At 41.3% G+C, this 22,919-nt stretch overlaps 1 protein-coding gene across 8 annotated transcripts in view; it reads right to left on the bottom strand.

Moving 5' to 3' along the window:
* The window catches only part of vps13d (vacuolar protein sorting 13 homolog D), a 76,338-nt gene that overhangs the window by 4,498 nt on the left and 48,921 nt on the right, over nucleotides 1-22,919 (bottom strand). For all 8 annotated transcript variants that reach the window (XM_056384518.1, XM_056384517.1, XM_056384519.1 and 5 more), the window contains 23 exons: nucleotides 22,612-22,762; nucleotides 21,561-21,777; nucleotides 21,226-21,473; nucleotides 20,952-21,143; nucleotides 20,701-20,827; nucleotides 20,401-20,543; nucleotides 19,082-19,212; nucleotides 17,891-18,066; nucleotides 17,519-17,642; nucleotides 16,582-16,817; nucleotides 16,355-16,457; nucleotides 14,729-14,886; nucleotides 14,452-14,560; nucleotides 11,850-12,020; nucleotides 9,652-9,756; nucleotides 6,996-7,145; nucleotides 6,331-6,480; nucleotides 5,550-5,646; nucleotides 5,303-5,451; nucleotides 3,580-3,714; nucleotides 2,653-2,820; nucleotides 1,811-1,943; nucleotides 17-212 (listed from right to left, as the gene is read on the bottom strand). In XM_056384518.1, coding sequence (XP_056240493.1) covers nucleotides 17-212; nucleotides 1,811-1,943; nucleotides 2,653-2,820; nucleotides 3,580-3,714; nucleotides 5,303-5,451; nucleotides 5,550-5,646; nucleotides 6,331-6,480; nucleotides 6,996-7,145; nucleotides 9,652-9,756; nucleotides 11,850-12,020; nucleotides 14,452-14,560; nucleotides 14,729-14,886; nucleotides 16,355-16,457; nucleotides 16,582-16,817; nucleotides 17,519-17,642; nucleotides 17,891-18,066; nucleotides 19,082-19,212; nucleotides 20,401-20,543; nucleotides 20,701-20,827; nucleotides 20,952-21,143; nucleotides 21,226-21,473; nucleotides 21,561-21,777; nucleotides 22,612-22,762 — 3,569 coding nt within the window. The remainder of the gene's footprint in view (nucleotides 1-16; nucleotides 213-1,810; nucleotides 1,944-2,652; nucleotides 2,821-3,579; nucleotides 3,715-5,302; nucleotides 5,452-5,549; nucleotides 5,647-6,330; nucleotides 6,481-6,995; nucleotides 7,146-9,651; nucleotides 9,757-11,849; nucleotides 12,021-14,451; nucleotides 14,561-14,728; nucleotides 14,887-16,354; nucleotides 16,458-16,581; nucleotides 16,818-17,518; nucleotides 17,643-17,890; nucleotides 18,067-19,081; nucleotides 19,213-20,400; nucleotides 20,544-20,700; nucleotides 20,828-20,951; nucleotides 21,144-21,225; nucleotides 21,474-21,560; nucleotides 21,778-22,611; nucleotides 22,763-22,919) is intronic.

The raw sequence follows: 22,919 nt of genomic DNA, 5'->3' as shown, positions 1-22,919 counted from the left end.
AACAGACTTAACCCACCTGTGGTTACTGAGGCTAGCCATGTCCCGGACTGTCTGTGCAGTCTCTGAGGCAAAGTCCAGAGCTCCAGCCACCGGTTTGGTCACAGTTCCGACCAGACCTTTACCTAGGCCTGAGAAGAAGCCACTGACTCCGCCCTCTGTCTTCACTCCTTCCACTGTGGAGGTGATGATGCTGGTCATGCCTCCAATGATACCTGGGGGAGTGGGAGTTTATTTAAAAGGACATGCAAAAGTGCAGAGATGGTGGCTTCAAGTAGAACAGAAAGACTGGGATCACTAAGGTGTCCAGCTTCTCATGCACAATCTGTGTACACTGATGCCTATGAGATTATATAGTGCAGGGCTGCAGCAATAAAACCGTGGACAGTGTATGACCTGCTGGAGCTTTTTTATCATCTGATTAATCCCTGAGCACTGACACAGCACAGCAGTTATTCATTGTTGCTGGACTGAAATGAACATTGAATCCTACAGGGAATAATTTGATGTATGTTCACTGTACTTAAGAAATGTGTGTATTAGATATTAACTGCACTGCCAATATGACTGATCTGCTTTTGTATACTGTATACTGGGCAACAGAGAAATAACCCTCTGTTGATTTGATACTGTACATAGAAGAGTACATTCATGTTATTTCCACAATTCACTGGGTTAGTTCAACCAATAGCCGAGGATGCAGATTCAGCAGGGAAGTAGTAATGACAGCTTATTTATGGACATTTTTTCAATTAAGAAATTAAGCAACTGGCTGGGAACAAGTGAAATCAATTTTTAGGTGAACTTGTATGTAGTACAGGTGAACTCCAACCAAGGTGTGGAAACATCTCGAAGATGATCAAGAGAAATGGGAGGAACCTGACCTCGATAGTAGTGCCTGAATACTAATGTCAAAGTGATATTTCAGTTTTTACTTTTTAATAAAATTGCAAAAATATCTAAAATTCTGTTTTCACTTTGTTATTATGGTGTATTGAGTGTCGATTGATGAGGCAAAACGTGATTTTTGATTTTGGCATAAGGCTGCAACATAACAAAATGTGAAAGAATTGAAGGGGATGAATAATTTAGAGCTGAACTATATATGCCACATGTCTTATCTCAGTGCACAAACTGGCAAAAGATTTGTCAACACAGGATTTAATAAACATTATTTATCAGCTGCTATAGATCATAAAAGGACACTGTACAGCTGACGGTGAAATATTTCTCTCACATATTACAAGGATAACATTATGAGTGAGTCAGTTTACATGTCTGCCAGCAAGTCATACACATAATTCTGAATGCATGTCACACTTATCAAAGTATCAATCGCAGTGTTTGTGCAGTTTATTCAGACATAAACTCACAGTAAAAGTATGAGCTGTCTTTCCTTAAAACAGCAGTTTTTGGTCCTCACCAGGTTCCGTGTAAAATCTATTGCTTTATTAAAATGCAGGGTTCTGATCAAATCGTTGGAACTAACAGCTAATTCTGCACCTTTGTGTGCACCTTTATGTGTACAGCTGAGGACACTAAACAACTTTTTGTGCACATACATCTTATAAACTTGTTAACATTTGTTTTTCTTATAGGCCTCATTAATTCACATTCCATGTGCTGCTCCTCACTTTTCAGCAGTTCAACATGTACAAAAATGTACAGTTTACATTTTGCCATCTTTTTCAAGCTCCCCCAAAATGTCCAGGTGTCCAGGAGGCTTCAAGTGCTAATTTAGAAACTCCCTAAACAATTCTTTTGGCCACTAGCTGTAACTGTAATCAGACAAAGAAATGTTTCCAGGTTTTACCATGAGCCAGTCCATGAATCCCTGCTACCAGGTGCTCTCCACTGGTGGCTCCGTGGTATCTGATGTACTCTCGCTCACTCTGGTGTCGGTTATCCATGGTCTTCCCTAACCCGTCGGATAAAGTCCCTGCAAACTGACACACAGAGAACAGGAGGATGTTTACACTACATGGCCACTTCCACTGTTACAATTTTCACATGCTTTTTACTATTTCTCCCCAAATGTCCGTGACTGAGTGAGTGAGCGATAGAGTTGAGTTTGAAATTAAGCCATTGGTCAGCCGAGTGTTGGACTTTTCCCATTGGACCCCCCTTTAGCAACTTTAAAAAAACAATTTTTGGAAAAACTTTCTACTTTCCATAGAAGACAGTCGCCACTATTATTATAGTAGTTACCCAGAAGAAAGCTATGTACTGTGTGAGAGACAAATAAGAGAGATACTTTCGTTGTTTCTAACTTTCTATGATCATTTTATATGTAAATACAACTGAATTCACAGCACAAATAGATGAAAGGCTGAAACCTGCTGACACTATGCAAATACAACACAATGAACATCATCGCCATACATCCTCAATTTTATACATTGACCATACACCGTCCACACGTATACTATGTTTTGACCTAGTCTTGTTACAGGTATACGTTCATGTGTAAGTGGGTAGACAGATAACAGAAAAACTGCATAATATAAAACAACAATGCCACAGCCAAGCAATAAATTAAAAGTCTTTGTGATGCATCAGAGTGAACAAAAAAGAATTCTGTAAAATATACTGAACATACACTACAAAAAGCAACCAGACACAAAAAGTTAGTTATACAGCTAAGCAGAGATGTACCTTGGCAGCAGAGTTGGACACACCGTGGGTCACATTTCGTATAAGACCACCGACATTGCCATACTTGATGAGCTCAGACACGCCCTCAGTGACATCATTGAGGAGGCCCATTGGATTTCCAAGGAAGTCCACGGAGCCCAGGATCTGAGCAGCTTGGCTGATCAGCTCCTTCATATAGAAACACCACACAGATAATGATCCGCCAGGCTACTACATTACATGATACACCTATGTATCTGCAAAAATATTCAGACTCTACAGTTGAAAAATAAGGACATGGAGATTTTTATTCGTACAATTTAATATAATACTATTTTAATTGCACCCACAGCTTCCTCTGTTTCCTCAGGATGAATGAAGCAGCAGGCCACAATGTAAAAAACAAACAGGGAATAAAGACTGGGCCCATCTATGGCCACACATGTTAACAGATATGCGCAAAATCATTAAATATCCGTAGGAAAAGAAAAACAAACAAAAATAGTTTTTGCATTTTTCTTTTTTTCTACATTGTAGAATGATGCTGAAGGCATCAAAATCATGAAATATGTTTAAAAAGACTGAAACGGTCTTAAAAAATAAATAAACAGTAACTGTGGCATGTGCAAAAGTTTGAGCACGCTACTAAGTCTGTACTTAAAAACTCCTCCTTTGGCAAATATCACAGCTTAATGAAGAATTGTTTGATTCTTAAAGCTGAACAGTAACAGAACAGTCATTACAAAGAGTTATGCAACAAATTGTATTAGCGATATAAAGTAATTGCATTTTCTTCCTTCTGATCAACCATGCAGGTTCTCTGGAAAAAGGACCGAAATTTAATGTTATCAACTCGTTTCTAAGTTTGGACTGTGATGGTCAGTTAAAAAAAATAAGTTGAAAACAGCACTCCCAGTCATGCTTAATATAAGTGTGTGTTCCTCTCACCTCTCTGAAGTGCTTGAGGATGTCATTGATGATGATCTCCTGGGTCTCGTAGGGGTGCACTCTAGTGAACGGGTACATGTTGATGACAGCGTCTTCAAAGCGAACCAGAGGAAAGCCCAGGGTGCCTTTCAGGACCTATAGCAAAAAAAAAAGATAAAATGAAAAGAATAAATAAATAAAATATTGAAGAACACATGTCATATGAAAGCAGAGCAGCTGTCAGAAAATGTAGTAACAGATTGAAATCACTTTCCATGATCCATAGATACACAAAACTGGAACTTTACAATGTTCACTTAATTTAAGGCTGATTTTTAAGTAAGTGACACTTGCTAGTACTTGCAAATGGTCAGGGCTGAACCCATCTACGTCTTGATTAATTCAGATTTATTTGTGTCTTTAAATCTTTACTTTCTAAAAAGCTTTCTAAAAAGTTTGACCTGTCACTGACTCCAATAATTATGTTGAGACTCAAATGACTTCAAGACCTTTACTAGGTTTTAAATACTGCTGAATCTTCTAATCCGATCCCGCAGGCTTGATCCTATATCGTCACATATCAGCATTATCAGTTTAGATTTTTTATTCTTGTCAATTCTTTTCACACTTAAAATATCTTTGTCCATAATGATAGTAGATTGATGGTCTTATGTGCTTTTTATGTATTTTTCTCAGCATAAGATTTGCAACCACATCTCATTGATAACTTCTGACAAGTTTTAAAATGATTAAAGTTTATTTCCAGAAATTTTAAACTCTGTAAAAATACTCTGCTTTGATTAATATTTTGTTTAACATGGTTTTCGCACATAAAAAGTGAAATAAAAAAATGGAAAGCTGGGTCTGAAGCTCATCTACTTCCTGCTTGCTCCAGATTGACAGGTGAAAGAGCAGAGAGTATCAAGGTGGTTAGAGGTGGAAACATCAGAGAGACTCAGCCTCATGTTTGAGCCTCACGGGAACACACTTCCTGCAACGCGTAAGTGTGGTGGCTACCATCGCTCATCTGCTGCGTTGCTTTACATGAATAAAATAGGTGAGAGGCCAAAACTCTGGATCATGTCACATAGCTCCGAGGTGTGAGGCACGAGACGTGCGTCTCCCTCATGTCTCATGCAGCCAGTGTGTCCACTCTAACCCATTAACATGTGACCAAAATGAAAACTAAGACGTGCATCCAGTGAGTTCCTGGCCTCAGTCAGACCCAGACTCAGATGAGGAGTCTGTTGAGACCAGATTCAGAAACTAGCAGACGTATCAGAACAGTTAGTGTAGTTAGCATCTTTTATTGGTTTACTGTTTGTTAGCTTGTAATTGACAGTGGCTGATACAGTGTTAGTGGTTGTGCTAATGCTAACTCTCTCTCTCTCTCTCTGTGTACTCACAAGGTTTCATGTTTCTTAAGCCCCGCCCCCCCGTCCCCACAAGTTGACAGGATTGGTTCATTAGGTTTGTGACATATGAAACCCAGCCTGTCTGAATCTGTTTGTCTGTTTCGAGACTGTCATTGGTTCACTGCATTTCAAGGTGAATACATTCAGTCATGGTGTTGATGATTATTTCACTCATGATGTGTCTTGTAATATATAAAACCGACATGTAAACAAGGTTAACAACATGATTTTCATCGAGAAGGGGTCTTTAAATGATTTCATTGAGTCTGACTAAAGGAAGAAGAGTCATTTTAAAAATAAAGATGTAAAAAATGACCATGTTAGTTTACCTTGAGATCAGGAGGCAGCTTGTGAGAAGTAAAGACACTCAGCTTGACCTGAGGGAGACTAATCTTCAGGTTTTCAAAGTAGTAACGTTTGGGAGAACTTGCATCCTCGTTGGGCTTCTCATGGAGGTTTTCATCCAACTTCTCCAGCTCTGCATTCAAATATGATTTATATTTTTACTTTAAAGAAAATCTGACCTGCTTATAAATATTAACATATATTTACAATGACATTCAAATAACAATCTACCAGCTTCTGTCTGTCCATATCCAAAGAAGCTGAGCAGCTTGAGCAGGAGTTTCTCCTCAATGATCACAGTGAAGCGTCGGGCTGTCACCATGAGATGCTGTGAACACATCAAGGTGACATCATTAGTCACAAGATTCTAGTATCACTCTAACGCATCAGAAAAGTTTATTTTGTGATGTGCACAAGAAACCAGGAATTATTCAAAAAGAAAGACAACTATAACTAGACCTGTATAAATGGGTTCCAAGCCCCCTTAGCCATTTGTGCGCGGGCGCCCATCGAGGCAACGCAAGCTGGACCTGTTTCAGGCGCCCCCTAGTGGACGATTTGTGCCAAATTTTGTAGAGACCCCTCAGAGTGATATAAACTACTGTCCTAAGTATGTTTTGCATATTTCACGATTTTGGAAAAAAAAAAATTCTAGGAGGAAATAGGATATTCAGTTACTTTCAACAAACACATGCATGTAAGGTTTTTGAATGTGTGATGAACTGTGATGTGAGAGTTCCAGTCTAAAATACTTCTTGTTACCAGACATGTCATTTTTGGTGTCTGGGGTGTGTGCACCATTCTTTATGCTGCAGTAACACTTTTACCAATGCGAAAAAAAAATCTGAATAACAATAGGCTTCCTAGCACCACTGATACTGGGAGCTACACTGCTTTGCATGCGTGGCTCCCAGACCAATCGCGCTTGGACCCCCAATTATTCTTTGGGGCATAGTGATTGAATGTAACAAGGCAGTTATTCAGCGTGAGACGCTCACACTCACTCACTCACCTTGAAGAGATCAGTAAGGATGAGGTTGCTGGGAACCTTGACAGAGTTGATCTGTAGGGCTGGACCACTGTCATTGACACTGCTGTCACTGGAACTGGGACTGACACACAACATCACAGGCTGGGTGGTGCCCAGCAGCTGGTTGTCCACCTGATAACCATAACATGACAAAAGTATTTATACAACACTCCCCACTAAAACTCTCCACTACAATACTCTCCAGTATTGATCAGACTGTATTCACAGGAAGCTTCTAGATCAAACCAGCACAATGTAGCAGCAATGTGGTATCAGATGTAATTTTATCTGATTGAAGAGCCATACAGTAACTAGGTGTTACATGTCGACTAATCAGTTGATCAACATCAAATATTTCCTGCTGAATGGGATTGTGGGGGTCCTGCTGATGAGTTAAAGTGGTCTGGATCTGCATTACCATAGCTGTTGACCTCTGGGACAGGGCAGAACCACGTGAGTAATGAGTGTGGTCCAGAGCAGCTTGCCACATAAGACAACCATAATGTCTTTTGGTTCTTTTAACTTTTTTGAAGTTTTAAGTTTTTTAAATTACGGCCAGTCTGTCTGCCCTGTATACTTTTATACAGACAAAAATATAAAACATGAACTTGAATATATGAATGTTCTCATAGCTGTGGTCAGCTCACCTGGATGTTCTGAATACTGAGCTCCAACACCTCGTTGGCAGCAGTGCGAATGAAGTGGACATCTATACCAGACAATGTAGTGAACACAAGCTCCTCAGGAACCTTGTTGACCAATGAAACACCTAGGCCTTCATCCAAGTTCACCAACACCTGGAAATGAACACATATTAGGCAGCAAGTGTACATTTAGTCCTGGAAGTTGATGTGTTGGAAGCAGCATAATGGGCAGTGTAAGGGTCTGAGCGACTTTGACAAGGGCCACATTGTGATGGCTAGGTGACGGTCAGAGCATCTCCAAAACTGTAGGTCTTGTTGAGTGTTCCTGGTCTGCAGTGGTTAGTACCTACCAGAAGTGGTCTAAGGAAGGACAACTGGGGAACCAGTGACAGGGTCATGGGCACCCAAGGCTCATTGATGTGCATGGGGAGTGAGGGATAGTCTGTGTTGTCTGATCTCACAGAAGAGCTACTGTATCACAAACTGATGAAAAAGTTAAATCTGGTTCTGACAGAAAGGTGTCACAACACAGTGCATCACAGCTACCTCTGTGGTCTGCTGACCACTTCTGAAAGCGCCTACGATGGGCACGTCAGAACTTGTTGGCCTGGTCTGATGAATCACGTTTTCTTTTACATCATGTGGACGGCTGGGTGCATGTGCGTTGCTTAGCTGGGAATGAGATGTCACCAGGATGCAGTATGGGAAAAAGGCAAGCCTGCAGGGACAGTGTAATGCTTTGAGCAATGTTCTGCTGGGAAACCTTGGGTCCTGCCATTCATATGGATGTTACTCTGACATGTAGCACCTACTTAAACATTGCTGCACACCAAGTAGACTCCTTAATGGAAACAGTATTCCCTAATGGCAGTGAATGCTCCTGCCACACTAAAACAATGCTTCAGGAATGGTTGGTTTGAGGAACACGAGATCAAGGTGTTGACTTGGTCTCCAAATTCCCCAGATTTCAATCCAATTGAGCATCTGTGGGATGTGCTGGACAAACAAGTCTGATAGATGGAGGCCCCACCTTGCAACTTACAGGACTTAAAGGATCTGCTGATAACGTATTGGTGCCAGATACCAGAGCACAGCAGAATATTGCCAACCTATACTCAGTAGAACTTCTAAATCCTTCAACTTTATTAATTGTTGACATGTTCAGGTTACTTTATTTGTACCCATAGTAAATTCTGTTTGCAATAAAAAAGTCATCAGTCCCACACATACACAAAGCAAAGACAACACCACATTCACAGGGTAAACAAAAATAAACACGAAAATAAATCAAAACATTGCTCCAATGCAGTACCACTCCACTTCAACTTATTAATGTGAGTGATGGCTGCTGGAACAAAGCTCCCTGTATACTGCTTTGTTGTGCACTTTGGGACTATGAACCTTCATCCAGAAGGAAGAAGCTGAAAGGGAGCTATCCACTGTAACTGTCTGGTGCACAGGGATGCTAGGTTAAGCTGTGACTCACCAATCAGCATACTGGACCATTTAACAATTTGGTTCAGACAGATTTCCAAACCATGACATCAGAGAGAAAGATGAAATCGATTCAATAAAAGCACAGTAGAATAAAATCATGATGGTCTTGTCAATATGGAAATGTAGTTTTCTCAGACACAACAAGCACTGATGCCCTTCTTACACACAGCTTCACAGTGTACCTCAAATCTAAACTTTGTGTCAATAATTGTCCAGAGGTATTTGTAGGATTGTACACAGTCTGCTGTCTGAACTAATGGATGTGACTTCATGTATGCTGGCACATCTTCTGAAATCAATTATCATATCTTTTCTCTTAGATATGTTCAGATGAAGGTCGGACTCCTCACACCACTTGACAAAATCCTCTATGACTGGGCCGTGGCTGGTGTCATCATCCTGGAGCCAACAATAACAGAGTCATCTGCATACTTAAGGATGGTCCTGTTTTCAGACCTGCTCTGACACATATTTGTGTAGAGGACAAATAAAAGCGATGAAAGCACACATCCTTGTGGGATGCCAGTCAAGGAGCAAAGTTGCTCAGACAGAATTCCATTTACCCTCACTCTTTGTGTCCTGTTAGTCAAGAACCAGCTCACAAGATTATAACTCAGATCAAACTGATCTAAAAGCCTCCTGATTAAAACATGGGGGCTGAATCGTATAAAAGCAGAGGAAAAATCTACAAATATGTAATTTTGATTGTACTTATTAAGTTAATTATTAATCAGAGTTCCAAATTAATAGTAACATTCTGAGGCTGCACCGATATTGGCTATCCTTTTCCTGTTTCAGGATGGTCCCCCAAGGAACTTTAATTAATTTGAAAGTTACCTTTTACTATTAATATTTTTAATATTAATATTTTATAAATTCCTGATTAGAATCATTGATAAACTGCCAATGCCCCAACACAGTGACTGTAAAACCAAATGAGCTTCAGCAAATGATTTCAGACAGATATTTTGTTTTTATATAACAAATAAAATAAGGAATAAATATGATTAAACATATATTCAAAATAAAGAACAACAGAAGAAGAACAGAGCAGTGGGGATTCATGAATGTGTAGTATGGTTACTATGAGATTTTTTCCAGGCATGAACATCAGTGGTGCATGTAAAATGGTGCCATGAAATCATTTCAAAGTTAACCATACCTCCAGCTCCTGCTCAGGCTCTCTCTTCTTCACATCCTCTTTGCTCCTATCGTGTTCTGTGCTGGGTGAGCTGCGGATCATTCTCCTCTGATTGAAGTCACTGATCTGAAACAAGGGCAAGCCAAGCAAATGTCTGTGAGCAGAAATGATGAGGTTCATCATCACTCACTGACTGACTCTAGCATGAAGAAAAAACAGAAGCATCATGAACCTTTGGTTCTCAAGGTGGACACATTGGCCTCAGAGTTTGCCCAAATAAAGGCCCTTATTCTTAATTTACAGTCTGGTGGCCCTCTTACTGCTGCTGCCATTATGGTTCCAGAGCCACCACTCCAGACCTATGATGATAGGGATAGCCTAGCTACTTCACCCTCTTTTCTGATCGACATGACAAGGATGCACTGTATATTGCGTCCTCAGAGAATCTCTTTCCTGATAAGGAAAAAGAGCAGGAGGAACCAGAAAGGGGATCCCCCCCCTCAGTGTCAGGCTTTCACAGTTCAGGGGCAGCTTCCCTGAAGGATACTGAGGCTGGCCATTCCTTTGGCTATATCACGGCTTGGTCTGGATGGTGTCCCTGTAGAGGCTGCTCCCTCTCGTGCCTTTTTCAAACGTCTTCCACAACCATCTCCCTTCAGAGTTTCACCCTCTGTGCCATACATCGCTAAACTGCAGAGGTGCTGGCCCAACCCCAAAGCATTCCTCCACCTACCCAGTGACTGCAGGGCCTTGGCTGCTATGAAGGATGCTGCTGAATATGGCCTAGACCAAATGCCTGTCATTGATGCTTCCATCGCTTCGCTGATAGTATCTCCTGATAAAGCCTTAAGACCAGATGCCCACAGTGTAGGATCACTGATGACCTCCTTACCAAGAGCTATGATATAGAAATTGAATGGGATGTATCGGAAATTCTTACTCCCACCTTGTCCAAGCTCCGTCACAGACTCTCCAGACTGCTGGAGTTGATGCCTCAACGCAGAGCTTGAGTGATCATTCACTCCAGGCATTTGCCTTCATGATCAGGGAGCTTGGTGGGCTGATGTCTACTTTGATCTTGGCTCGGCACAAAGTATGGCTCACCCAGTCCCCCTTAACAGAGGGATGCAGGAAGACACTTTGCATGCTGCCTGTAATTCCAGGCCAGATGTTCGGGCCTGCAGCCCAACAGGCCTTGGGGCATAGTGCACAAGTAGACAAGGTCAGACAACAGTTTGCTGACTTGCATTGGACACCTTTGCCTAATCCTGGACACACCAGCACTCGTCACCCTACAGCCGGCACTCATAGCCCTTCAAGAGCCAGACACACTTCTTTTCAACAGAGGCACCAGCGGGCCCCTCCACAGCATGTCTTTCGTGCACCAAGGGATTGGGCACCCAAACAGGGGGACCCCACCAACAAACCTCCCAGGCAGCCCAAAGGTCATGGAGGTCGGGCCTGACTTCCAAAGTCCAGGCACCAGGCGTTTCTCCCCGCAACATCTCAGCCGCTTGGAGGCTTTGAATTCAGACCCTTGGGTGTTGTCTACCCTTTCCAAAGGGTGCACCATCCACTTCAGGCGTGGGCCTCCAAGGTCAACAGGGTCAGAATGACTTTTGTCAATGACCCTTGTCTTCCCTCCGCCCTCTTCCGTGGGCCTTGCCTCACAAGTGTCAGGGCAATGCATTTGCCAGGGGTGCAGAACCAGGCTGCAGACATGCTTTCCCTCTGGGCGAGTGGCGATTGAACCCAATAGTCATTTAGATGAAATGGGAGAGGCACGACAGAGCAGAAGTTGACCTGTATGTTCTAAGTTGGGGTCATTAAGTGCCCATCTGGCTCAAATGAAGAGTATAAAGAATAAAGAGAATAAAGACCCTCATCTTAGTTCTTTACATACAAGTACGATCTAATGGGAGTGTATCCTGAATGCTCACCACAAAATGGTACACTCATGACAGAACAAAAATAAAATATACATTAAAAAGAATTATGAGCCTCATAGGGAGAGAGTGTCTTTGTTAAGCATGGAGTAAGTAGGAGTAGTAGAACTGGTTTCCCTGTGAATAACTGCCTAAATTAAATGGCTTTTAACATTCTCTAAGTGTATGGAAATGAAAAGAAGCCATTGGTTACCTGAAAGGCAAGTAACATATACTGGTATTAGTGGTGAAAAATTATTATTCCCTTTTAGTTTTACTGGGTTTTGTTCTCACCTGCAGGACACGAGTGGGTCCGTCTGGCAGCACCTGGACTGACAATACCCCAGAACCAGGTCTCATCTTCTGATTGATGAACTGCTGCTCAGGGCCCGGCTGCAGCAGCCCTGAGTCTGGTCCCAGCACCACCTGTGCTCCATCATACAGGCCTGCCACACCACCCTTCACCTTAAGGGGTACAAGTCATATATTGAAAATAAAACTGAAGAAAATTATTGTGGAGAAAATCATGAAACTGTGACAGAACATATATGATTGTGAACTGCACCAATCTCAGAACAAAAAGTTCCACAGAGGAGTTCCTGAAACAGAATAATGACATTTTTCAATTTCCTCATTAAAGACATAGAGTTGCTTCAGAAACTATTCAGATCCCTTCACCTTCCACACTTTTATTATTGATAAAACTGCCATTTTTTACCATCAATCTACACTCTATCACCATGCTTTACTGTAGGGATGATATTGACAAGGTGTTGAGTAGTGCCTGGTGTTCACTAGACATAGTATATGGAGTTCTGCCCAAAGAGTAAAATTTCTGGTCACATTAGACCAGAGAATCTTCTTTCCTCATGCTCTCAGAGTCCTTTAAATGCTGTTTGGCAGGCTGTTATATGCCTTTTATTCACAGTGGCATGGTCATTCTACATGCAGGTTCTCCATTTCTGCAGAGGACTTCGGAAGCTCTGTTAGAGCGGCTATTGGATTCTTAGTCTTTTCCCTGACCAAGGCCCTTCTGGCCTGGTTACTCAGTATGGCTGGACAGTCAATTCTAGGAAGAGTCCTGGTGGTTCCAAATTTCTTCCATTTCACAATTATTGAGGCCACCGCTGTCCTGGGAACACAGAGCTTTAGAAAAGGTTTTTTCATACCCTCAACCTGATCTATGCCTCACCTCAGTTCTATTTCATCCTTCCTGACTGCCAGACGCGGTGTTTTAAGCACTGGATTTTCCGTCTCATTTATGCGCAGGTCCAGTATTTAATATCAACAAAGTCACCTGTGACCCCAGATGACCCGAGAGAGGGTCTATCTTCCGGTGTCATCAGGGCATCAGTTCCTTTTCATCTTCTTTCATCCTTCTGTATAATAATCTTTTAGTTGTGTTTTGTGGAAATTGAGCGGGATCACTTTCACTCCAGCTGATTATTTTTTGTGTTTGCTTTGTCGCACAGCCTAGTATTTATTGTGGCTGTTGAGTTTTGTTTGAGAAGGCAGTGCTCTCGCTGCCATTCCCAGCGTGTGATTAGCTGTGGTAGTTTGGTTTTACAGTTAAGGGCAATAAGGTTCTTGGCTACTAATCAAAAAAAAAAAAGTAATAAGATAAGCACAACGCCGGGCCTTGTGTTTTCGTTGTTTGAATCTGTTTGTAAGCAACCTAAGGTTTGTGATGGCAGTGCTCTCGCTCCCCGTTCCCATAACGAGGTAGGTTGTACCTTGTTTCTGCTCAGACCACAGTCAGACAGCGTATCTGCTGGGTCTGACTTAGTGGCATTGGCTACTAATGGTAACTTTTACTGGCTTAGGTGGTGCTTTCACCTCCGCTCCCAGTGTACATACAGTATCTTCTACTTGTGTATCCGCGAGTTGCCACCATGTTGACACCACATTATTCTTTTTTCTTAAGATGGGCTCGGAGGGTGTGTCCCTCAAGTGCTGCAAGAGCTATAGTCTGGGACCTGCCCCTGGTGTTGGATGCTCTATGCTCGTCTCCTTTTGAGCCCTTGACATGGGCGGAGCTGAAGTGGGTGTCCATTAAGGAGGCGTTCCTCGTTGCCATTTCCTCAGCCAAGCACGTCAGTGACCTGCACGCTCTGTCAGTGAGTGAATCAGGCTCAGGTGTCACTTTGTGGCGGAATACAGCATTTCTTCCTAAGGTGCTGTCACGCTTACACCTCAACAAGCCTATTCAGTTGGCACAGTTTGATCCCCCATCAGGGGAAGTGGAGAAGTCAAAGTTGCTATGCCCAGTAACGGTCCTTAGAGCCTTTATTTGGCGCTACTGCAAGTGTACGTTGGTTTGGTAGGAACTGATCCCCTGATGACACTGGAAGATGTAACCTCTCTCGGGTCATCTGGGGTCACAGGTGATTTTGTTGATATTAAATACTCGACCTGCGAATACATGAGATCCAGTGCTTAAAGCACCGCCTCTGGCAGTCATCCAGGATTTATAGAACCGCAGTTACATTCGTAACTCTCGTTTTATCACCTCTTGGTTTTTGTCTTGACATGCAATGTAAATTGTAGGAACTTATAGGTATGAGTATTAACTTTGTCCAATCAGTTCAATTTGCCACAGGTGTACTCCAATCAAGTTCTAGACTCTAGGATAATTAAGGCAAACATGATGTACCTGACCATAATTTCTGTGTATAGCCAAGGGTCTGAATACTTTTGTAAATTAAAGATTTCAGTTTTTGATTTTTCATGAATGTGCAAAAATTTTTTAAAATATGTTTTCAGTTTGTCATTGTGAATAAGAAAATGCAGACTACTCACTTAAAATCAAAATTTTATGTACAAAAAAGTGTGAAAAAAGCAAAGGTTTCTGAACACTTTCTGAAGCAACTGTATCAACATAGCTTGGTGTACTCACCTGTACTACCAGCCGTGGAAGCCCGCAGGTCAGCATGCCCGAGCTGAAGTACCATGTCTGTGTGGTGCTGCGGCGTGAGTCTGGCCTCCTCAACATCAAAGGCTCAAAACTGGGAAAGAAGAACAGGTAGGGCAAGACACCCCTCTTACATCCAATTTTTCCATGATAGATTTCCTTTCAGTTTATGGTCCAGTGTCCAAAATTGACTCTAAATGATTCCTGAGAATTATCTGTTGTGTAAACCTTATGGCGCCATACAACAGCACACAGTACAAACCTGTTGTCACTAACGGCTGCAAGCCCTGCGATGTCCAGCACCAAAGAGGAGTCCAGTGGGCGTGGCTGGGCTGGCTTGCTCTGCGGTGGAGACGAGCCTTCATGACACAGCATACCAGTCCCAGTCATCCTCCATAGCTGGGAGCGCTTCCCTGGCTCCTGCACAACAAAAAACATAAATGTTGCTACACATTCAGTTATGGACTTTGTCTCAGTGTTGATTTCATAGGCTGCAATGAATGAATCTTATTTTATTAGGGCCCGAGCACCCAAGGTTTATTTTCATTTTCATTATTCTTTTCACCATAACATTCTTTTTTTGGATAATCAGCTCATCTTTCAGGCTAGAAAAACTGCCAACCAGTTTCCCTTCATCTTGATGGTTATTAGATATTGCATTTACCCTGTATAGTAGTATAGTTAATTGTGTTGCTGAGTTGTGTTCTTTGAAGAAAGGTGTGGAGAACCATTGAATCAAGAAGTCACGGCTTCTGATATTAGACTGGTCATAAAAATCAATAAATTCATTCAATAATGATGATGAGAAGAGGTGCCCCCAACTAATGAGGATTTTTAATTATAATATATACGTGTATATATATATATATATACATATTCGTATACATTGGGAGACGTTGAGAACTGGTTTCCACTCGCCCTGAATTTATTTCCTCTGTGGCAGGAGAACATGTTACAGCAGCCTTCAGAAACTCCTGCTATATACAGTATATTACATATAAATATACTCAAATGCTTTCAGAGAGTTGACACAGTAGAAAACAACTGAATAGTCTACTTGAGTAAGCAGTGTTGTGTATATAAGCAGTACTGTTCATACTGTTGCATTAAATGCAAGACAATGTTGTGGTAATCCACAATATTTAGAATATGTTTGTCATATTGAGTTATCTCACAGACCAGGTTACAAATGACATGTTAGGACATGTATTCTGTGATAAAAGTGCCCCGGGGCGCCCTGGTGGCTCACCTGGCAGAGCGCCTACCACTCCTAACCGCAGTAGACGGGGCCCTTAGCGGCATGTCATCAAGTCTGACGTTTCTGTCACTCTCTCACTATCGCATCAGTGAATCTCTGAAGTTTAAAGTGAAACTGCTTTCTGGGTTTTTCTACTGGTTCTAATCCCCTGGTGTGTTTGTTATGGAGAGGAGGACACCTCTGTGGATAATTCAGCTGTTGGTAAAAACCTGCTGAACGTCTGGTTCATTAGTTATCAGAGAAACAATCAGAACAAAGGTTAGCATCAATCTCATCTCCAACTCTTCCCTGAGTCTCTGTCCTCCGTACAGTGTCGCTCAAACACTGACTTTAAATGTCAACCTGCTTTATTCAGTGTTTTTAACCATATCATGCAGTCCTATAGAACATTCACCATTTTTATTTGACTAAAAATTAATAAAGTTGTTGTTGATTAAATTTCTAGCAATCGACAACAATTAATCAATAAAATGATCAATTCAGCACTACTTTTTTCACTCTTCCCCTCTGAATTTGTAGGACAATAATACTCAGACAAAAGCAGACGGTGTGACTTTTGGGGGATTCCCACCACATACAGATCAAAGTCTGTTTGTTTATTCTGGGTTATTTTAAACTAAAAACTTTTACCTTCTTTTTCAAGATGACCCTTTGAGTCTTGGTGTCCACATCAAGAACTAGTTCAGCACAGCTCACCAGACGCTTCTTTCCAACAGGTCGCTTCTCAGCATTCCTGCAACAACAGAATGATGCTGCCTATTCTCATAATTTTTTCAAACTTCATAACTTTTCTATATGAGAAAACCTAATGATATAAAATTATATTCTTATTAGTTCATTATGACATTGGTCCATACTGTGAGAAAGTGTGTGTGGCTGCGATGTAGATGAAGTTCTCGTAGTAGAGCTTGTTGTATTCTCTGAAGAAGTTCATGTCAGCTGTGACCTCTGAGGATCCAGCTCCCTTTACGGTCAGTGTGAGGTAGGGGGGCAATGTGGGCTCATCACAGGCGTAGTCCAGCTCTGAGCCTGCCTTTACCTCAGTGTGCAGCCGGATGTCAGCCACACCATGCTGCCAGAACTGGATAGGCACCTGAGGGGATTAAAACAATGGCATCTATTATATGTATTAGGGGAGGGTCATCAAATTTTCAAAGCCATTAAATAATTAAAAGCAGTATGTCAACTGCCATTAAACAACAAAAGAAGAAGAGCCCGTTTCTACTGGGCACTGGTAAAATGCATGTGCCACTGTGAGATCGGATGCTGCTTTACAAACAGGAAAAACTACAGCTGTCAAAACATTCTGTGTCGAACTCAGTTAGGTGCAAACTCTGCCTGGTAAAGCTAGCATTTCGCTACCAAAACTACGCACTCAGGTATGTTCAGAATTTAAACTTGTTCAAAATCATTTTCAGTATCATTATGGCTTAGTATGACAAAAATAGAAATAAGTCATTTTCCTTTATTCTGTGGTGCTGTTGGCATACAGGATTTTGATAGCTTTTGTGAGGTCTTAGTCATGGACCATGTCGCCTCAAACATACTGAGCAGTAGTATGACTGGCTGCTCCCCAATAACCGGAAGATATATGATCAGTTTCTGTCTGTGATCTCTTTGAGGACGGTATGAAAGTGTGCTCTGTTATTCTACACTACAAAGACAAAGAGTTCATGGAGAGAGATCAGGGGGTCCTGTTAGTGATTCAGGCACAGACATTCTTTTTTCTTGAGCAATTATGTTGACCCCTCAGTAACAGGTCATGTTAATGAAGCTGTCATCACAGTGGCTTACCTCAGACATGTTGTCAATGCGGAAGGGTGGAGGCAGTTGGTCAGTGTCAGTGAAGGAGATTTGGTAGGTGGCTCCCTTCAGGGTGATCTCTGTCCGAAGGAAGAAACAGTTCCCCAGTGTGTCCCTGTTCAAACAAAGATCCATTTAAAACCTCTCAATCCTTCACTTACTGTACCTAAGTGAAAGCACACTCCCACTTGGTGGAATTTATTTTACAAATTCATCAATCCTTACAACAAGATAAAAAACACCCAGCACAAAGTTTCAGTAGCACAACATATAGGCAGACTAAAAACATTACATAATATAATATTATATAATAATATTACATAATAATGTACGGATAAATAACAGTTTTTGTATATAGCTCACCTCATGTTGACATGGAATGACTTTGGTTTGTTGACCTCAAAGCCCCCAGACCAGGTGCAGTCAGGGGTGTCCATGAGGCGCACACACAGCAGCTGGTCGTAGTCATTGCGCGGCCAGTGGAAGACAACACTGGAGCCCGGCAGGGTGGAGATGTAAGCCTCTGGGTTGGCCGTACCCTTGGACAAATTAATGAATGAATGAATGAATTATTGTATTTACTCCCCAACTCTGTAGGTGAAACTAGTTGTAGTTTTTTGTACAGGTTCACTGGGATCACTCACTTCATCTTTTACTTAGTCACTAAATAGAGCCATCATTCAATTAACCAACAACATGGAACCAAAGTCTCTGACTGGAAGCAAACCAGGAACTAGAGATAGGACATTCGTATTTTCTCTTGAAAAAGCAATGTATCCCTGTGACATGGCAATGACCCCCACTCCCCCTCCAGATAACAAAACTATTCATGATCACATAACTAGTGGGCAAACTCCCTGTCCTATACATGTTTGTTCTCTGCCACAGTAATTAAGTGTAGAAATATTTTTACACTTCTCATAATAGCATAAAAGATCTCTAAAGCAGAGTTTTGCCACATTGCTTCATTGTAGAGAAGCTCAACTCAGCCTGTCCTTGCCTCATGCTCTCTGTCTGTCTGTCTGTCTGTCTGTCTGTCTCCCTCCCTCCCTCCAACAAACCCGTCTGTCATGGTCAGACTGGATGGACCCTCAGGAAAATCCAGCTTTTACTGGTGCTGTCTGTGATAACTAATGATTATCAATGATAACTAAACAATGATTATTGTGTTTATATTCCATATCAGAAACCACATGCGTTCCTGTAACTTTCAACAGCAAAAAAAAAAAAAAGAAATACGAAAAATTACGAAAAATTGATGAGCTCAAACCCGCGGGAGGAATCACATGACTGCAGTATTGCGGTAAGGCTGCTATCGTCACAGCACTACCAGGAACCAAGGCCACAGGAATGACCTTGCACAATTCATTTCTTTCTTGGCATTTTGCCGTTATTATTTAAGTCAAAATAGAGATACAGACAGAAAATGGTGAAAGAGAGAGGAAGGGTGGGAAACAAAGTCCTTGGCTCGAATTGGAGATGCTGCGATTAGTGTAGAAGATATGTGTCTTAACTATTAAGCCAGAAGAACAACCAGAAAAATGAGATCCTCACCTTTCCTCTTGCGAACTCTCTCTGAGCGAAGGCCAGTTTGTGTGTGGAGCGGTTGTCCAGCAGGTAGCGAGGGGCAAAGGTCACTATGTGAGTGTCCCTGTAGCGTCCTTTACCTTTTCGCACACTGATCCCTGTGTTGATCAGACAGAGAACAATAAATGCTTGAAAAACATTTTATTAGCTCTAATCTCCAAAAGTAAAGAATTTAGGTCAAGATAAACTGCATGTTGTACAGTAAATGCATCAAAATATCAGAAACAGTTTGAAATTGAAGGAGTGCTGCTTTATGCCAAATCATGTAGTCCACTCATAGACTTACTGACAGGAGAGGTAAGAAATTCAATTCATCTGGACGCATCAAATAGTTCATGACATCACAGTTCATGACTTCATCAGTCAACAGCACTTTCTAAAACCACTGTGGTTTAGTCAGATGTTGCTATGCAGACTTCAAATGTTTTCGTGATGAGGTTGCAGGTAAAGTCTCCTTCTGATGACTCCTCCCTGTTGTGCATCAGCAGTGGAATGGTGCACCACCACTCATGTGTCAGCTAAACCTTCCAGCAGCTCTTCTGCAGTCATATGGAGATTTTACTTTGCCTTTCTACCCAGCCCACGTTTAGTTTTATCTTACCGTTTTCTTGGTCTTTCAAATTTTGTCTTGACTCACACAGTTCCCGTTCACTGTCATTTCTAAATAACAATGTACATTTCAAGCTGAAAATGCTTTGATATCTCATAAAGCAGTCAGCTTCATTTACATATACTCAGGCAGTTGCTTAAGGGAGTCCATGATTGAAAAATCAGAGGATTTTTCAGCTCAGGAAATGTCATCAGCTGACAATTTTCTTTCCTTATCTTAAAAGTCCAAAGGAGTTAATGAAGTTCTGAACAAAGTGTTTTACAAGTGGCAGGGTGCCAAATTTCTGTAAATGCCACAATCACATTTTTTTTAAGGTCATGAAATATAAAGTAATGTCAGTGCATTAACATTTGAAAGGCTCTTGTTTATGTTTCAGGTCTGTTTGCTGCACAGATGGATTTGCTTTTTTTCACTACAAATGTCAACAAAATTGGAATTTGGCCTGTATAGGCTGTTCCATAATGTCTCTCTAGTGTAGAGTTGATCAGAGTTAAATAGGCAACACCAACTCATTAAAATGATCTTCCCTGTGGTCTGAGCATCCAGTTCAGGGCCAATCCAAGGTATCGGATGGGACACAGGATTGATCGTAATCATGTGTATTGGACATCATTACACCACACAGTAGCTGAGTTAGTGCTATCTATTTGTACTGATTGTGAATGTACCAACTTGCCTATGTTGTAGATCAGGCCAGGCCTGTTCCCGTGCTGTATAACCTTCACTGCCCTGACTCCACTCCCTCCATCCAGGGAGAACCCCTGGCACCAGCCTGGAACTCCGTCTGGGTGGATTCCTTTCCCGATCCGCATCGTACACCTGAGATCAAGATAGACGGGGAGAGAATGTAATTTAAGGACAGATGAATAAAAACACCAGGAGGATATCTGTTGGGTAGAACCGTGCTCACTCACTAAGACATTATGTACAATCCAGATCAAAAAATGGAGTGGTCTGGTCCCTGGCACACACTTACATAGCGGGCTGCTCCTTGTCCGTGTAGCAGAATAGTAATGGACTGAGACTTCGAGCCAACTCGTGCTCCTCAAACTGACCCCCTGCATCGGCTTTGCCATTGTCCTGACGGAAAATTAGTGGCAGACCTGAGGGAGGAAATGGCTTTAGGGAGTGATAGCTGGGAACTTAGTATGTAAAGCAATGACTGAGTTGGGTATTTACTTATGATATCTGTGCAAGTGTAGTTTTTAATAATAAAGACAACATTACCAGTTTTATTGATAAGCCAGTAAGGGGCAGAAATGAGGATTTTCAGCGCCCCCTGTGCCCGCAGGATGATGCGGATGGTGAGGCAAAGCAGACGCTTGTTGGTATCGTACAGTCGCATGCGTACCACATAGTTCTGAGTCCCAGGGGGAATCAGCAGCTCTTTGCACATGGGGAAGTTCTCCAGCAGGACTCCTGAAGGACACACATCATTAACACCAGGAGTGAGAATGGATAGGAAATACACTTCAGTGACTGACATTTCGAAAGTCCTGACCTAGTTCCATATTCTGTGAGGTGTCGGCTGCGTGAAGTATGGCCTCTTTTCCCGGCTTCAGTGAGCCTTTGATGGGCGTTCCTTTGATGTAGTAGTTGAGGTCACATGGCAGCAGGTTGGCCAGCACCATGGTGGGTAGCAGGTAGATGGTGTGGCCTGGCTGTCGATAGATCTGCTTTGCACTGCCAGAAACTCTCTTAGCGGGCTGCTGGTCTGGGTAGTTTTCCTTTTTGATGACCACACAAAACCTGCAACATGCAGAGAAATGAGGGGAATGGTAGCACATTTGAGGAAGAAAACAACCAAGAACAAACAATCTCAGTGACTGTTTTTACCTGAAGTTACGCTTGAGGTTATCATCAAAATCTGCTGACTGACACTCCCTCTTACTGCTGCTGATCTCTCCTTGCCGCTCCACACTGGTCCAATGGATGGGAACCTTACAGAAGAATAAGCCCAAGCCTTTAGGCCGAGCCTGTAGCCGCCAGGATGTCAGGTGGAGGGGGACTGCCAAGGCCTGGCCAGGCAGGATAGGAGGCAGAACCACTGGTTCTGTCAGTACAGAGACACAACTGACTTCATTAAAATGACAAAACACAACATGACATAAGATAAAACTAAATGAAGAAATAAACAAATAATATATATATATAAATATAAAAAACAAAACAAAATAAAACAAAAATGATCAAATAAAACAAAATCTATAAAAATAATTGAAACATAAAATACAAAAAATATGGATTGACCTAAATATAATTAATTTAATAAAACAGAAGTTTGAAATACTTATATTTAAATGTAATAAATATAAAAAATAAATGAAATAAAACAGGATAAGATTAAATTGAAAAAAGACAACGCAAAAAAGGACAATGAAATGATTATATAAAACAAGATAAAGATAAAAATGAAATACATGCAAAACATTTATTTTATGGTAATTTAAATAAAACAATCCAATCAATTAATTTCATATGATATATGTCCAATAAAAAAAGGTTAAAAAAACAAATGATACAGAAATTATCTTTTTTTTTTTTTTTTTACATTTTAAGCAAAATTAAATAAAAATTCAATTCAATATAATCTTTAATTTCATATAGTTATATTTAATTAAGTTTGGTTATAATATTAAAACAAATATAATCAAATAGGATAAAATTACATTCCATAAAAAAACAATAGAAAAGTCAAAAGAACACTGAATAAGGTTAAATAAAGAAAAAAAAACATAACATAAAATTCAAAGAATATATAAATCTTAATTGAACAAAATAAGACACAATAAAATGGTCCAGCCAGTCCACAGGTTATTTAATTGATTGATTATTTTATAGGGACCTAAAATGGAATGGAAACAAATAAAAAGGAGCAATGTCTTACTGTCAGGAGCAGAGGGACTGTCCAGTCTGACCTCCATAGGAACATCTAGCCGGTTCTTCACCATGAGGGCAGAGCGCACAGTGATGACCTTCCTGGCACTGCCCTCCATTGTGATGGAGAACACCACTCTGACAGGAGGCAGGGCCGAGAACTGAGGGGCCAACGGGATTCACACTGAGTCACCATCAGGTTTAAATTTATACTGAGCGTTTGTGTTGAGCCTTAGAATCGACTGTAACACCTGCTTCTCTCCTGTAGATCTCTCTGAGCTGCTTTCAACAGTTTCTTGTCTTGTCTTCTAGACTCTG

Source organism: Seriola aureovittata, chromosome 9 (genome assembly GCF_021018895.1).
Source record: "Seriola aureovittata isolate HTS-2021-v1 ecotype China chromosome 9, ASM2101889v1, whole genome shotgun sequence".
NCBI classification, from domain to species: Eukaryota; Metazoa; Chordata; class Actinopteri; order Carangiformes; family Carangidae; genus Seriola; species Seriola aureovittata.
This window is presented reverse-complemented; position numbering and strand designations above follow the sequence as displayed.